This window comes from Mandrillus leucophaeus, unplaced genomic scaffold (assembly GCF_000951045.1).
Source record: "Mandrillus leucophaeus isolate KB7577 unplaced genomic scaffold, Mleu.le_1.0 Scaffold13, whole genome shotgun sequence".
Classification (NCBI taxonomy): Eukaryota; Metazoa; Chordata; class Mammalia; order Primates; family Cercopithecidae; genus Mandrillus; species Mandrillus leucophaeus.
The window spans coordinates 3,166,887-3,185,030 of record NW_012101254.1 but is presented as its reverse complement, the minus strand read 5'-3'; the positions used below and the strand labels follow the sequence as shown (position 1 = coordinate 3,185,030).

At 40.9% G+C, this 18,144-nt stretch overlaps 1 protein-coding gene across 1 annotated transcript in view; it reads left to right on the top strand.

Moving 5' to 3' along the window:
* The window catches only part of PLB1 (phospholipase B1), a 156,858-nt gene that overhangs the window by 4,434 nt on the left and 134,280 nt on the right, over positions 1-18,144 (top strand). Inside the window, exon 2 of the mRNA XM_011972728.1 lies at positions 17,048-17,109. Coding sequence (XP_011828118.1) covers positions 17,048-17,109 — 62 coding nt within the window. The remainder of the gene's footprint in view (positions 1-17,047; positions 17,110-18,144) is intronic.

Here is an 18,144-nt window from a genome sequence, read left to right as displayed (position 1 = left end):
AAAAAAAAAAAAAAAAAAAAAAAGTTCTCTCAGCTTTTTGTTTATTTTGTGTCGATGAACGTCTTCAGCTGGTTTTTGTGTGTGAACAACAAACAGTGATGTTCTTGAATCCCCCAGTTGGTGATGCCAAATTTGATACTTTGGTGAAGGTGGCGGCTGCCTGACCTTTTCCCCTTGTGAAGGTACCTTCCCCATGTGGTTTATAAATCATCCATAGGGAGATGCTGGGAGACTGTGTGACTACCCTTTTTCCCAGGGATTTTTTAGCATCCATTGATATTTCTTGCCTAAATTTTTACCACGGTGATTGTAAGACAGTGATTTTTCTATCATTCCTTCTTCCTTCTGCTATTAGTTGGGTTTCCTCTATAAAAAAGAGATTCCCTCTTTTCTCCCACTTAAAAAATATTTAACTGAACTCCCCACTCCTTTTTGTCTCGTCTTTTTCATATGAAATTCATCTATGGGAGGCTAAGCAGGGAGGATAGCTTGAACCCAGGAGTTGGAGACCAGCTTGGGCAATATAGTGAGACCCTGTCTCAAAAAGAAAAGAAAAGAAATTCATTTATGGACCCTTATTAACCTGTGTATTGTAATCCAGGCCTATAATTTTTCATTTTGATGTCCAAGTTATTACAGATTTGGCCAGTGAGAGCCTCTTCAAGGTGACTTCTGTGTCCCTATCAATTTTTAAGCACTTTTAAACTTCATGGTACAAGATTTTCCCAGCTAACCTCGTATTTCCTCTATCCCAAACCTGGAATCAGCTGTTTCCTCAAGGCTTCCATTGATAGGGGAGTGTTACTTGGAAACCAAGGTCCAGGTGTTGGGAATGTTTGCTGCTGCTGAAGTGTTATTGTCTAGGCCTGCTCAGTGACAAAACTAAGAAATATCGTTTTCTTTTTTAAAAACACGCAATAAATTTATAAAGATATCTTTCATTTAGGTAGAATTACACTTTTTCATCTCCCTCTTTCATTCCATATTTGTATTGTCCTTCGCCCACAACACAAATCTGGGTTACAAACACATCAGTGAATTTACTCACTTGCTGAATCCTACAATACCTACAACACAGTACTGGAATTGCTGTGACAACACCACTAACAACAAATGAAGTTCAAAATTCCTTTGCCCTTCTTCCGTCCTTTAGAATATATCCCACTCAGGGTGTATCATCAAAATATTGTGTTCAAAATCGCTTGAATTATTTTTTTGTTCTCTCTGCGTAATTATACAACCTAGTTGGCATACAGTTAAGTGTGTCTGTTTGTATTTAATTTTGTTTCTTCCATTCTTGCTTTTTACTGTGTTTTTTCAATATATAAAACATTAACATGGTTCGAAAGTCAAAACTATATGAAAAGATGTACTCAGAGAGGTCCCATCCCCTTCCCCTACCCTTTCTATCCCATTTCTATCATTTCTGTAGGTAACCAATTTTATTAGTTTAATATCTTTTGTTTCTTTTTGAGAAAATACATTCTTACTTTCCTTTATTCTTACACAAGATGACTTGCTATACGTGTTTTTTGCATTTTGATTTTTTTCACTTAATTGTATGTCCTGAAAATAATATTATATTAGTTCAGAGATCTTTATTTTTTTCCAACTGCAGAATATTCCAATATGTATTGTATATTCTACCAGCCTCCCAACATGGCCATTAGGTTGTTTCCAATATTTTGCTATTACAAATAATACTGTCATGAACAGTCATATGCATGTATCTTTTTCAAGTTCAGCTTATGCTAGGCTATACATCTGACTTAGGATAAATTCCTAGAACTGGGGTTTCTAGGTCAGAGGGTGAACACACATATAGATTTGTTAGATAGTAACAAATTTCCTTCTGTAAGGATCGTACCAGTTCGCATTCCTACCAACAATATATACGAAATTGCTTATTTTCCCATAGCTTGACAATAAAGCTATATTGACAATAAAACATGCAGTCAAGACTTAGAATTTTTGCAAATGTTACAGATAAGAAATATTTTAATTTATCTTATTACAATGTAATTTGATTATGTTTTCATATTTTTAAGGACCATGTGGTCTTAAGGTTACAAAAAGCAATGGGAAATGAATATTTTCCTATTCAGTTAGATGATGGCCTTTGGGAATCATACGTACATACATAACATATATATATGTGTGTGTTCATATTAAGGAAATAACCATAAATTTCTACCTCCTTGAGTTTTAATTAATCAGAAATTCATATTAAATTTTGTTAAAGGCCTTTTCAGCATCTATAGAAATAATCATATAATTATTTACTCTTAGATCTATTATGTTGAGTTATATTAATAGACTTGCTAATACTGAATGATCCGTGCATTGCTGGCATAAAATCTAGTTGATCATGGTGTATTTTTTTCCTTATATTGCTAAGCTTAGTTTGCTAACAGTTGTTTCAGGTTATTTTTCTTATATGTTCATGAATGAGATTGAGTTGTAAGTTTCTTTTTTCTCTCTGCCCTTGCTGGATTTGGGTACCAATATTTTACAGTCTCATAAAATGAATTTGGGAGTGCTCCTATTTTTCTGTTTTCTGGAATAGTGTGTAATAATAATGGATTTTTTTCCTTTTAATGTTTGGCGGAACTTGCCAATGAAGCCATCTGGGCCTGGAATATTATTTTTCCGTAGATTTGTGACTACTGCTTCAATTTCTTTAGCAGTTATAGAATTAGTCATATTTTCTTTTTCTTAAATTCACTTCGGAAGGTTTTTTTTCTAGGAATGTGTCCATTTCAAGTAAATTTGCAAGTGGTTTGGCATAAAATTTGTGTATGGCTTTCTGTTATCCCTTCAATACCTGCAGCTTCTGTAGTCATGTCCTTCTTTTTGTTTCTGGTACTGATTATTTATGATTTATCTTACTAGAAGTTTGTCCACTTTATTATTTTTTCAAACCAATTTATGTATGTATGCATGTATGTATGTATTTATTTATTTTTTGAGAAAGGTCTCGCTCTGCTGTCCAGGCTGGAGTGCAGTGGCATGATCACAGCTTACTGCTGCCTCGACCTCTGGGCCTCAAGAGATCCTGTCTCTTCAGGCTCCCAAGTAGCTGGGACCACAGGTGCATACTACCACACCTGTTAATTAAAAAAAATTTTTTTTTGTAGGAATAGGGTCTCACCACGTTGGCCAGGCTGGTCTTGAATGCCCGGGCTCAAGCTGTCCTCCAACCTCAGCCTCTCAAAGAGTTGGGATTACAGGAATGAGCCACCATGCCTGGCTTTTATTGATCTTCTGTGTCACTGTTCTCTATTGAGGCATAGCAAAATACCCCAAATCTCAGTGCCTTACAGTAGCAACCACTTTATTTACTCACAGTTCTGTGAACCTGCAGCTGGGGAAGACTTCAGCAGAAACATCTCATCCCTGTTCCACATAGTATCATCTGGGATTGACTTGGTGGGCCCCAAATGAGATGTCTGGGGACTTGGTACTGGGAACTGAGTGTCTTCGTGTTCCCCCACTTGGCCTTTGTTTCTGTATGCGCAGTCTGGACTTCTTTACATGGGGACCCAAAGTCCCAAAAGAGCACAAATAGAAGCCACAAAGCCTTCTAATGTCCGGGCACCAAAGTCATTTCTGCTGCTTCTATGGGTCAATGCAAGTTTCTGTAGTAGCCTAGATTCAAAGTGAAGGAAATAGACGCCACCTCTTGATGGGAAGAATGGCAAAAATCACATTGCAAAAGGGCATACGGGATGAGACAAAATGCTGTGGCCATCTTTGGAAAAATATACCATTGTCTATATTGTATGTTTGTTTTCTAGTTCATTGATTTATGTAAATTTATCTTGCTTGGCATTTTTAGCGTGTCCTGAATCTGTGGCTTGATTACTTTCATCAGTTTTGAAAATTCTCAACCAGTATCTCTTGAAGTGTTGCCTCTACTCGATCATTTCTGCCTTTTCCTTCTGGAATGCCAGCACGGCGTTTGGCCTGCTCACTCCATGTACCATGTCTCTTAACCTCTCTCCCAACTTTACCATCTTTTTGTCTTTCTATACTGCATTCTAAGTAATTTATTATGATACATCTTCTAGTTTATTCAATCTCCTTCAATTGTGTCTAATTTTCTGTTAACTCTGATCATTGAAGATTTTGGAAACTGGTTTTTTTATTTTTCAAACTTAACTTACATTTAGTTTCTTTTTTTTTTCTTTTTTGAGACGGAGTCTTGCTCTGTCACCCAGGCTGGAGTACAGTGGCCGGATCTCAGCTCACTGCAAGCTCCGCCTCCCGGGTTTACGCCATTCTCCTGCCTTAGCCTCCTGAGTAGCTGGGACTACAGGCACCCGCCACCTCGCCTGGCTAGTTTTTTTTTGGTATTTTTTTTAGTAGAGATGGGGTTTCACCGTGTTAGCCAGGATGGTCTCGATCTCCTGACCTCGTGATCCGCCCGTCTCGGCCTCCCAAAGTGCTGGGATTACAGGCTTGAGCCACCACGCCCGGCCCTTACATTTAGTTTCTTACCAAATTGGTAATTAAATAACTTTGGATCCCCATAAAAACTTCAAGTTTGTCTTATTTTTAAAAAAAACATAGTCATTTTAAGGGCCAGGCACAGTGGCTTACGTCTGTAATCCCAGCACTTTGGGAGGCTGAGGCAGGCAGATCACTTAAGGTCAAGAGTTTTAGACCAGCCTGGCCAACATGGTGAAACCCCGTCTCTATTTAAAATACAGAAATTAGCTGGGTATGGTGGTTTGTGCCTCTAGTCCCAGTACTCAGGAGGCTGAGGCAGGAGAATTGCTTGAACCTGGGAGGCAGAGGTTGCAGTGAGCCGAGATTGCACCACTACATTCCAGTCTGGGCAACAGAGCGAGACTTGGTCTCAAAAAACGAACAAACAACAACAACAAAAATTCATTTTATAATTTTACAGTTTTGATGATTTTAGTATCCAAAGTCTTTGTGATCTGTTTCTTTTGTTTTCCTGCTGATTCTTACTCATATGTATCTAATTTCTTTATGTACTGTACCTGGTTATTTTTGATTGCATGCTGCTCAGACTCCTTGAAAATGTGCTTATGAGATTCTTTGAGGCCTAGGATGAAGGTGAGTGTCTTCAGAGAAGATATAAGTTCATTCTGTTGGGCACTGGGGATGTTATCATTTGAGGATCACTTAAAACTAAATTCATGGTGTGAGCCTCCCTAGTAAAACCAAGCTCTATGATAAGCACAGTTCATGTATAATAGCCTTCCTTTAAGATGGCCTGTGCTATTTTTCCCATTTTACAGATGAGAAAACTGAGAAGATAGGTAACTTGTCCAAAATCATCCAGCTAATTAGTACAGCAAGCTGAGGTCTGTCCTGAGCTTGGATCCAGGGCCAGCACCTTTCGCTACCTTACAATGTAATAGAGCTCAAGGGAAGAACCAAAATTAGACTTTTATTTAAACTTTTAAATGGACTCAACAAGCAGTACATATGAAAACAGATTCCTGCTTTGAATGTCTTGGCTTATAAAACTGAAATATCATTAGCTTAAAACTGCAGTTGGCAAAAGCAGGTTGGCAAGAAATCATTGTATCTAATAAAATACCATTTTTGCTAGAATTTTATTTTCCTCGAATGGGTCAGAAGTTCCCAGAAGATTGTCATGCCCGTGGGAAAAACACTTGTTGCCTTGGTAACATACCCATGACAGGCCTGTCAATGCAAAACCAACGGTGGGAGCTGGGTGAACTCATTGAATGAGAAAAAGATACCTTTTCATTACTAAAACAAGCTAGGTAACATTGGTTTTGCAACAGCCCAGGGTTCTTCCTGAAGGTTGGTTTTCCTTGCCTTCCTGCAGGAAGTTTTCCCAAGCCTTCTAGAAATACTGACTTTCTAAATAAGAGTAGAAAGGGATATTTGAGAACCTTTGGTGGCCTGAGTCCTTCAAATTATTGATGCAAGATCGGGGAGAACCTGCTTGGGTCACATACCTAGTTGGTGGCATAGCCATCCCCGAATCTCTGGAGTTAGACTCTACATCCCAATGCCTCCATCCCCATCCCCACCCCCTCACTTCAGCTCACACACTTTTCTCCAAATGTCTGCTTTGGACACTGAGCACAGCTATGGGGTTTTCTCTAGAGGCTCAAAAGTTCCTTTCCTGGGATGTCATCTGTACCTTGTAGATTTTTAGGACTTTATTGTCAGTCACCATTTTCATCAAGTTGCACTTTTGCTACTGTCAATTAACTGTCTGAGCACCCTTCTAAAAACCCAAGTTGGGCTGTGCCTGGCTGGTAGTTACTAAATCAAATGTTAAGGAACCCTCTGGGGAGAGAAAACGGATCCGCATAAAATCACTGGAGAAGAATTAAGCACCAAAATAGGTGCAAGCAGCTGTAATAAAAGCAATAGGATTCAGAGAGCTGAGAGATGAATGTAGGCTGGAGGAATCTCATGTGGGAGGTGAAACTCAATTGCTCACGGAAGGGTGAGTGGGACTGAGAGAAACACCAAGGAGGAGAGAGGGCAGGCGAGGGGAGGGCATGGCATGATGGGTTTGAGGAGCAGGAGCAGGCTGGCTGAACTGGAGTGTGGGGTTGGTGTGGAGCAAAATGAGGAGTTAAGGTAGGACAATTAAACCCCAGTGCAAGGAGAGTGGAGGTTTTTCAGAGTGCCTTTTAGCTTAAAGAGACTTCTAAAATGATTGAAACCAAATCTTTTATTTTACATTTACAAAAACTAACCTGATGGAGTGACTGGCCTAAGATCATGCAGCAAGCCTGGAATTTTAATTTGCTGTAGTGGGAAATGGGGAGCTATAGAAGGTTCTCTAGCAGGGGAGTGGCATGATGCAAGTGGTATTTTGGGCAAGATGAGTCCTCCAGCTCCAGACATAAAAGGTCATGAGTCAAAAGAGGCACCACCTTGGTGAACAGAGCCCTGGATCATAGGAAGGGGCCCAGCAGGGATACTGCTGGGCTCTGGGAAAGGTGAGTGCTTTTCTTCATGCCTTAGGCCACCATATCCTCTTGCACTGTTGCATCTCTGAGAATGAGGGGTCCTAAGCCTCCCTTCCTTCACACCACTACTTCCCAGTTGTCTCTGGGAGGAGACCTTCCTGATGGTCTCCCTTCCTGAGACTCCCTTCCTCTTGGGGTTCACTGATTAACACACCTGCCGCCAGCCAACTTTGAGGAATCCCTGGTCCTGTTTAAAGTTCTGGCCAATGGTGGCTGAGGCGAAGCTAGAGCTGCTGCTGATTGTGGAAGGCATCAGTATAGGAGGAGTCAGGGCTCTGGAACCTGCCATCGTTAAGGTCTGCTTGTTCATCTTCACTATGGGACTATCTTCTACAGGTTGCTCCTTCCTGGCTCTGGGTTGGCCTCAGCTGTCCCTGTCTTAGTCTGTAGTGTGCTGCTATAATGCCACAGACTGGGCCATTTATAATGAACAGAAATTTATAGTCTCATGGTTCTGGAGGCTGAAAAGTCCAAGATTGAGGGGCTGGCATCTTGTGAGGGCCTTCTTGCTGTGCCATCCCATGGCAGAAGGCAAAAGGGCAAATGAGGGAAAGAGAGAGAGACAAAAGGGGCCAAACTCATCCTTTTATAACAAATCTACTCCCACAATAATGACATTAATCCATCTGTGAGGGCAGAACCTAGTCACATGTTATAGGTCACACCTCCTACCACCGCTACATTGGGGATCAAGTTTCCAACATGTGAACTTTGGAGTACACATCCAACCACAGCAATCCCATGAGGAAGTTGAAGAAAATGTGATCTAAAAGTAAGGCATCCCCTTGTGTGAGGCCAAGGGCAAAACTACAAGTAAACTTTGAATATGTTATTTCCTATTGGGACTGCTTCCCTCTCTTGGGGCACAGGGTGTATAATATTGGATATCTGTGGGCATCAGGGGATGGAGACAGGAGGGTGCACTGGTCTCTGCCTGGAATGAGGTCTGTGATTGGTGGTGAGGTCTCTCTGGGACCATCAGCACAGGACAGAGTATTTAATTGTGATTTGAGACTTTTGAAGCCATCTCGAATGTTTTTGTAATCAGACTAGAGGTTGTGTCTACCCAAAGGTTGTGACATTGTTGATCCTAAATCATTCTTTGGCCAGTATTCTGATGATAAATCTAGAATGACTAATGGTAATAAAGACAGCTGGAAATACTGATCTACAGACAGGGCAAAACAATAGATTTCTTCTGGAAATTCAGGATAGAAGACAACACATGTAATGAGTCTTTCTATACTTTCTAGAAGACTTTGGTCTCAGGGAAAGCGTACTTGACTAGATTAAGGAGAATCCAGTTCTACACATGACTCTGTTAGTACCTTGCTGAATAGCCTTTGGCAGGTTTTCTAGCCTCTCTGGATCTAGTAAACAAGATGATCTTGAAGGTCTGCTCACCTCATCTACTCTAGAATTCTGAGACATATATTCAGAGGTCAACCCAGCTACCTCAGAAGGGTTCTCTGTTCCTCATTCTCACCTTCCACTGGTGGCAGCATGTGACTAGCCAAGCACCACACTGACAGGACGCTGTGCTAACATCCTGTACGCCTTAGAGCACCTGGAATTTTAATGGAGCAGCCAGCGAGGCATGACTCATGGTTTTCTGACTCAGCATCCACAGCTAGTCACATGCAGCACCTGCTCACAGGTCCATGCAGCATCCTACAGTCCCTGTAGGTCACATAGGGTGATAGCTTACAGCTACCCTGTGCAGTGCAGCACATAGTCACCCACAGGATCTGCTTATCATTCAAAACCATGCAGGGGATGACACTGGCTGACTTGGGCCCTCCCCTTCCAAGCTCACCAGCACAGCTCAGTGCTTAGTGGAAAGCAGTGTTGTCCACACCCTTGCTAGTATCGTCTGCATGCACTTATGGCCCTCTGAGGCTGTAAAAATGCCAAAAAGGTCATAAACCCTGCCCCTAAGATCACAGTGAGAGCATTACAACTTTTCAAAGAGCCCAGGATTTTAATGTGCACTGAAGAGTGACCTTAATGCCACATAAGTTGGCCTTGAAATTCTTCCCTGATGCCTAGGAGATGCTTCTTCCTTTCATCCAGGAAGGCAAGTCACCTCTCCCTTGTGTATGGTCCTCTCTCACTTATACAACCCTTTCTAGTTCTTTGATTCTCATGACAACCCCATGAAGAAGACAGGGAAGCTAGTCCTCTTCACATTTTATAGATGAGGAAGTCAGTGTTCAGATAGATTCGATGTTTAATCAAGGTCGTGAAATGGCTGTATTCCCTCAAGGAAGGGACAGGGGCTAGAAAATCGCACTCCAGACACATCGTAAGTATACAAACATCAAGGAAATCTGTAAATTAAGAGAGCATGCTCCGCTTTAATTTTGCTTTTGAAATCACCCCACCCATATGTGGTCAGCTGTTGGACTAATACAAGTTGGGTTTCCTTGTAGAGTCAGGCTGTTAACCTTGGAAGCCCGTGAACATTACTGGAGGGGCTTTAAAAAACTCTCATGCCCAGCATACCCATGCCCCACCGAGCCAGTCAAATCTGAGTCTCTGCATTTGGGGGCTAGGCAGCAGGTAATGGGCTGAGAGCCACTGCTTTAGAAGGTGCCCCACTAAGGGAAAAGCACATGTGGTTTTACCTTGCTAAGACCTGATGTTTCCATGGCGCTTTGTTGGTTCCGGACCCCAGTGGTCACACCTCTGTCCAACTTGGATGACTGATCTCAGCCAAACCTGTTTCTCAGAGCATGCACAAGTGTTTTTCTCTTGCTTTCCCATCAGGATGGAAAAGTACTTGTTTTTTTCCCCTGACTGCCCTGACTCAGGTGGGAATTTTTCAAAGAGCTCAAAGCCCTTCATATATCCATGAGCTTGATGTTAAAACAACCTTTCAAAAAGGGAAAGGTTCCCTTGGGATTCCATTATTGGGGTTTGATGATGCCACAGAGATTCAATAATTTCTTCCACAGTGCCTTGGGGTACTGTGGGAACACGGACTGTAGCTGGTGAAAGCAGAGAAGTAGAGTGAGGGCTCATGCCGCTCCAAGAGTTAGTGGGGCAGAACCAAGAGGCACCAGGTTTCCCTTTGGATCTTCAGGTCTGGATGCTTAACATTTAGATCCCAGGAACAGCTTTATTGTGACACCCCAGAGCAGCTGTCGTGGATGACTCACATCATCAAGGTAAAAACATGAACTCCTGAGCATTTAGTTATGTGAAGAAATTCCAGAATATTGAGGCTGAAAGGATCTAAAAGATGGTGTATGCCAACCACCTCTCAGATGCTGAAATTATAAGTATAACTAGCAATTACTGAGTTCTTTCCGTGAGTCAGACACTGTGCTGGATGTTTACATGCATTTAATCCTCACGCAACTCCATGGGGCAGGCATTGTCAACCTCACCTTACAGGTGAGGAAAGTAAGGCTTGGAGAAGTTGATCAGACCAAGGATTTCCAAGCTCTTAACCTCTGCCTGGTGTATGTGCCACATGTTCACGATCCCCACTTTCTACTTGGACCAGTGCCCTGGCAGCCCATTCTTGTTTGGGTAGCTCCAGCTATTCCACCAAGGGGCAACTTGCTTCCACTGGTCTAGTCCTGGTTTGAGGGCCACATGGAACAAGGCCAGCCCACTTGGCATCCGACCTATCAGATCCTGAAGGAAGTTCTCATACACCCTCCTCAGCTTCTGTTTCAATATAATATCTATGTTTCAATGCACCTGTTTTGTGTTCTTTACTGCTAATTTTTTTCTTTTTTCTTTTCCTTTTTTTTTTCTTTTATTTTGAGATGGAGTCTCACTTTGTCACCCAGGCTGGAGTGCAGTGATGTGATCATGGCTCACTGAAACCTCAAACTCCTAGGCTCAAGTGATCCTCCTGAGTAGCTGGGACTACAGACATGCACCACCACACTCAGATAATTTTGTGTGTGTCTGTGTGTTTGTGTGTGTGTGTGTTGTAGAGACAGGGTTTCACCATGTTGCTTAGGCTGGTCTCGAATTCCTGGGCTGAAGTAATCCTTCCACCTCAATCTCCCAAGGCATTGAGATTACAAGCATGAGCCATTGTGCCTGGCCTTCCCCTGATATCTTGCCTCCTTTAGGATTAAGTATTTTTATTGTTTAGGTTTCACTACCCCATCCTGCCCAACACTAGCTTGTGGATTATACAATTTTCATCATTATTTTGGTGTTTAAAGTGATAACATGCACCCTTGACTTATTAAAGTCTAATATAAATCAGTACTTTTACCACTTCCCAGATAACGGGAAAATCTTATAACAGTTTAACTCCATTTATTCCATCCAAATCTGCCCACAAAGCAATTTGTTTCATGTCTTTTAAACTCTAAAATATATTAAATTATTATTTATATTAGGGTTGGCAAACTTTTTCTGAGAAGGGCAAGGTTGTAAATATTTGAGATTTTGTGAGTGACATATATTTTATATCATATTCTTTGTGTTTTTTCTAATAACCCTTTAAAAATTTAAGAATGATTCTTATCTACAGGGTCATATAAAAATAGGCTGTGGGCAGATTTGACTATGGGCCATAGTTTGCTGGTCTACAGTTTGTACAATAAATATTATTTTAGGTTTACCTACATATTTATTCTTCTGTACTTCATTCCTTTTTACATCACCAATGTCCCAACTGGGATCATTTTCCTTTTGGAATTTTGCCTGTCATTCTACTGCCTTTTGGCTTCCATTGTTTCTGATGAGAAGTCAGTCTGATCTTAAGATTGGTCTCCTGTACTTGAAGAATTTTACTCCAGCTGCTTTCAACATTTTTTCTTTGGTTTTAGAACTACACCTAGATACATAGACTATTATAGTTGATGTGTGTAAGTAAGAGTCTCTGTGCTTATCCTACTTAACGTTCTTTCAGCTTGTTTAATCTGTGGTTTAATATTTTTCATCAAATGTGGGAGGTTTGGGAAATTTTCAGCCATTTTATCTTTTTTTTTTTTTTTTTGAGATGGAGTTTCACTCTTGCTCAGGCTAGAGTGCAATGGTGTGATCTTGGCTCACTGCAATCTCTGCCTCCTCGGTTCAAGTAATTCTCCTGCTTCAGTCTCCCAAGTAACTGACATTACAGGCACCTACCATCATGCCTGGCTAACTTTTTTAAAAAAATTTTTTTAGTGGAGATGAGGTTTCACCATGTTGGCCAGGCTGGTGTCGAACTCCTTACCTCAGGTGATCCATCCACCTCAGCCTAGCCATTTTATCTTTAAATCATTTCCTGCCTTCCCCCGCCCCACCCCATCTCTGTCTTTCTTTTTCTTCTGGGGCTCATATTACATGTATGTTTGTATGTTTGACGCTGTCCACAGATCTGAGGTTCTGTTTTTCTTCAATCTTTTTTCCTCTGTATTTTTTAGAAATATACTTACTATCTTTAAGTTTACTGATCTTTTATTCTGTCTTCTCAAGCCTGCTGCTGAACCCACTTCGTGAATCTTTCTTTTCAGTTAGTGTACTTCTCAACTCCAGAATTTCCATTTTATATCACTTCTATTTGTTGTCATTGTCTTCGTGGCTTTATTTAATTCTTCAAATACATATAATAGCTGCTTTGAAGACTTTGCCTGTGAAATCTAACATCTGTGTCAACTCAGTTTCCATTGATTGCTTTTTTTCTTCTTCTGGGACTGTTGTTTCAATATCAAGGCATGCCTAGTAACTTTTGTTTGAAGACTAGACATGTTTGATCAAACATAGCGATTCTGGATTCTGTTTTATTTTTCTGAAGGTCATTAGTTTGTTTTTTAATAACTTGCCTGGACTTAAACTGTGAAATCTGTCTCTCTCATTGTGTGCAGCTAACCACTGATGTCTTTGCTCAGTTTTTTTTTTCTTTCTTTCTTTTTTTTCTTTCTCTCTCTCTCTCTCCTATTTTTTTGTTTTGTTTTGTTTTGTTTTGTTTTGTTTTTTGGCCTGGCATCCTAGGAGTCCCTGAGTCTGCATGGTTTAGTGATCAGTCAATGATTTGGACAGAGGTTATGTTCAAACACCTTGAGACCATAAGGTTCTGTTGCTTGCTGTGTGTGTAGGTTAGAGAATGAGCACAAAGTTAGAGCCAATTCTTAAGTCTCTCTTGGTTTTAGATTTACATGTGGCTCTTTCAGTCTTTCTGGCACATACATCAATTTCCAGTTACTCAGAGATATGTGAGGAGCATATCTCAGTACTTCTTATTTCCTAGATTGCCCCATTGTCCAAATTTCTGATTTGACCACCTCTTGTTGTAACTGGGTACGAAACATTGAGCTGGAAAGATTGTGGATTTCCTTCATTTATTTCCATATTAGTCCACTGCTTTTCACTAATCTGTTGTCTGTTGTTTTTAAATTTTCTCTTGGCTTTGGTTTATTTAATGTTGTCTCCTGGAAATTTTTTAATGCAAAGCCAGGCATTGTATATAAAAAATTAGATAATTTTCATGCTCTGGCTGGTAGTATTTTCATCCATAAAGGTTTTCCTCTTGCTTTCGGCAGGCAGTTAGGGAGGAACAGATCACTTTTATCTAATCAGGAGTCAAACTGATTCAAGTCTGGTCTTTAGACTTTTTACAGATCAGCCCATTTCTAGTTTATCCCTACTCCAAAGGTCTGTTTTAGGTTCTACTTGAAAGCCTGCAATATTCATCAGGGTCCCTCCTCCTCGATGTGTGCTGAACTCAGTGTTTTCCCCCAGTTCCATTAAACTGCCTGAAGCTCTGCGCAGTGTCTTAGCCTCTCGGCTGCTGATTTCTGTTACTCATGATTTGACAAATGCTTCAAGGATGCTGAGCCCACTCTCTGTACTTACTTTTTCTTTGGGGTCCTGACTTCTCAAATTCTTGCTGCTTTTATAATTTTCAACAGACACACATAAGCACGCGCCTGCACACACACACACACACACACACACACACACACACACACACACACACACACACACCACCCAGGGTGTGGGAGTGCATAACAGAATGCGGGAGTGCAGCAGAAAAAAATAAAAGACCTAGAAGATTCCATAACAGTTTCAGGAAAAAAATGTGGGGATACACCTGTCGTCTTCAGAAACATCCTCTTTTGAGCCTCATTAAAACCTTTGAATTCCGGAGTGAGCAGTAAACTCTGGACCCAGACCCAACCCTCTAAACAACATTTAAAACTTTTGCTGCTTTAAAATTATACTAATAATGCTGGATTGTTTTGATAATCAAATGAGAGCATCTTTCATCATAATTAACATATTTCGACATATACTTTGTACAGGCACTGGGTTAGATCTTCTGCTTATTTCATTTTTAAAAACTTTATAATAGAGTGCTGAGTATATTAGCTGTCATAAAATTTGTTTTAGAATACTACTATTTAAAGAAGGGGTCCAAAAGCTTTTGAGGAGTGATTTTCTTTTAATTAAAAAATTGTTGTTCCAGCACCATTTGTTGAAAAGACTGTCTCCTCTCTGTAATATTGCCTTTGCTCCTTAGTCAAAGCTCTGTTGACTCTATTTATGTGGGTTTATTTCTGGGCTCTGTATTCTGTCTTGTTGATCTAGTTGTTTATTCTTTTGCCAGTCACACTGTCTTGATCACAGTAGCTGTATCGTCAATCCTGGAGTCAGATAGTATCAGTCTTCCAACTTTGTTCTTCAATATCGTGTTGGCTCTTCTAGGTCATTTGCCTCTTCATATAAATTTTAGAATCAGTTTCTTGATATCCACAAAGGTTGCTACATTTTTTAATGGTTCCAAAAAATAAAAAGAATATTTCGTGACACATGAAAATTATATGGAATTCAAACTTCAGTCACCATAAATAAATTTAATTTGTTTACATGTTGTTCGTGGCTGCTTTCACACTGCAGCAGCAGACTTGAGTAGTTTCAGTAGAGACCATATGGTGAGTAAAATCTAAAATATTGACTATCTGGCCCTATACAGAAAAAGTCTGCTGGCCCTGGTCTAGACCTTGGGCATGTGGCTTACACTTAGCTTTTTGGTTCAAGCGTGGCTCATGGAGTCAGATGAGCCAGACTGCCTGTTTTCAAACCCCACCATCACCATTTGCTAGCAATGTCATATTTTTTAATTTTTATATATATATATGTATTTTTTTTTTAGAGACGGATTCTCATTATGTTGCCCAGGCTGGTCTCAAATTCCTGAGATCAAGTAATCATTCCATCTCCGCTTCCCAAAGTGCTGGGATTACAGGCATGAGTCACCATCTCTTGCCACCTTTAAAAGGCCATTTAACCTTTTGGGGCCTCAGTTTTCTGTCTGTAAACTGGAGATGATGGCATTTATCTCATAAAGTTGTCATGAGGATTAAACGAATTAGTTCACATAAGTGTTTAGAACAGTGCCTGGCACATAGAAACTGTATTTGTGTTGGCTACCATTTACATTTTTATCCTGGCTTAGAAAGAAAATTACCAAAATAGTCTCAAATCTCTGCCCTGCTAACTCCTCCATCCCACTCCCCCTGGAGTGATGATTACCTTAAAATCATCTTTTCAGAGACTGGTCACAGCTTCCTGTTGCTCATGGACTAGCCTGGCATTTGTGGCTCCCCAGCCCAGCTACCATCTGTCTGTGCAGCCTCATCCCCCCTGCCCACCACTTCCCTGGCCTCCAGTTACCCCTATGCCAGCCTTTTCCAGCATTTTGTGCTTGTCCATACCTCTATGCCTTCCCGTCATGTGGCCCTTTCTGCCCAGAAAGCTTGCTTCTGGGAATTTCAAAGGAATCGCTGAAATCTGGAGGCAGATTCCTGTCATCATTCCTTGTGCAAGCTCTAACGTGGAAATCGGTGCCTGATCTCATAGGGAGCATAGAATGGAAATATACTGTTGCTCCTCATGAAACTCTAGATAAATTATTTTCAGGGTCAAAAAAGTAAAGCTGCAGAAGAAGGCTGTGGTGGAAAAGAAATCAAGCCCTCTTGCCCAAGTCAGAATTCCTTTTGGCATTGCTAATGTTGTTTGGGGGTTTTTGTATCGCATGTCCTTATAAGGAGTATGTACCCTGGGCAGGCATTGGGTGGGGAGAAGTCAGAGGAAGTAAGGTACACTGACCTCTGATTAAATCTCATTATCATTGATGTATCATGTAGCTATTGAAATAAGCATCACAATTATATAACAACATTAAAAATGCTCATGATACGTCAAAGGAAGTTTGCAGGATACAAATTTGCATGCACACAAATTATAACTGAATACAACATGTGCCTGATTATGGTCATGAAAAAAATGAACAAACAAAATCACTTTTGATTGTAAGAGTAGTAGCATTGTGGGTGTTTTCTTCCCCTTTTTAAATTTAGGGTGCTGTTCATTTAAAACTACTATAGTTTGTGTACTTAAAAAACATGGAAAAACTTATCTACGTGTACACTTAAAATGAATTTAATTTATTGTAAGTCAATTATACTTTTAAAAAGTAAAAAATAGTAAATGTTTTTAAAGACTGGCCAAAAGTAAGCTGGGAGAAGGTCAGTATCTTTGCCATCTCCCTACCTGCCTTTTCTTCCCCTCATTCTTCACGTTCAGCAAGACCCCTCAATACAGCCCCTATCCAGGTACTTAGTACAGTCATGGCTGCTAGGAGTCCTGTGATTAGCTCTTCTCCTAAGATCACATTACCCTTCAAACTCTTTTATAACATCCTTTGCCTTCCCTGCTTTGTCTTGAATCTGCAACAACATGAACTATTTGTCTGACATTACTTTCTTTGCGGGTTCTGCTCTTTGCTAAGGAGCCCAAAAAGCAATCTGTGATAATGTGCTTGGGCATGGTGTAATGTTATTGCTGACCCCTCCCAGGTAACACTTTTGCTTTTTAACCTGGGGATTCTGCCCTAAATGGTTGTGTTAATGGAAGCACGGTGTCCCACCCAATGGAGGGGATAGCTGGACAAATAGAATCTGGGCTTCCCTAACACAAGGGCCATTACTGAGCTGGGCACATAGATATGGCTGGGAGGAAGGGCATGAAAGCTACAAATTTGGGTGGGAGTTAATTCCAGCTAAATAACTTGAACTATTTCTACCTTCTTTCAGGGACCCCTCAGGTCCATACCTCTCTTGGAAGGAATACACTGGAAGGGCAGCTATGGCCAGAGGTAAGGGCTTTGCCTGGTGGGAGGTACGTGTATGTGGAGGGGAGAGGGAAGATTTTCCTTATAGTGGGTAAACCCAAGTTTTGGTGCAAGTTGGCAGGCCCCTTCCTGAGGCCTTGAGGGAATGGGCTGGATGAACCGCTTCCCCCATGGACAGCCGGGGTGTCCAGCAGAGTGTGTGTCCTGGAATTTGGAGCTTATCATCCCTGCAGACTGAATGGGCGGTTCCCAGAAGTGTCCAGAAGGAGTTATAAATGGGCTTGTTATCTCCGTGAACCTTGAAGCAGATGTTGGGAGTTATCTGAAGGAATCTGGGTGAGGTCTTCCCAGAACATCCATAAGATAAGGGCTGAGAGTAAATGCTGTGGTTTCTTACTGTAATCAGTACTTCAAGAGAAACTGTGTCTTCTTGTGATGTCAGATGTCCTCAGTCACCTCATTTACTGCATGTTTTCCCTGTTGGAGTATTTCCCCCCTTCCACTCTCAATTTTTTGGAGAAAAGACACAATCTCCCTTCCCAGAGCCTTCCATGGTATTCACAAAAGCAGAAGCTGCCCCGGACTCAGTACCAGCAGCTGAAGAGGTCCAGGTGGTCTTGAGGACCTGAGCCCTGGTCACCAAGTCCTTCCTCCAGGCTCAGGACACTGGTAGGGATGTGAGAGTCTCTCAGTTTCAAATGTACCCAGTTTTTGGCAACAAATAAACATAATGCCTCATATACTTACTTTTGTATAAGTTATCAAATTAAAAGATGAAAAGTAGATAAATGTAGCATGGAATATAAAATATAGCATGGGATTGATTGTTTTTTCTAGTTTTAGTCAAGGTACCCTGAGTCTTTTCTTAATTACTTCTTTTCACTGGTAAAATATACACAAAAGTTATCATTTTAACCATGTTTGAGCGCACAATTCAGTAGCATTAAGTACTTTACATTACTGTGCCACCATCACCACCATCCATTTCTAGAATGTTCTTTTTTTTTTTTTTTTTTTTCTCACATCGTCTCCATGGTTTTAGTGATTAACTGACGGGGG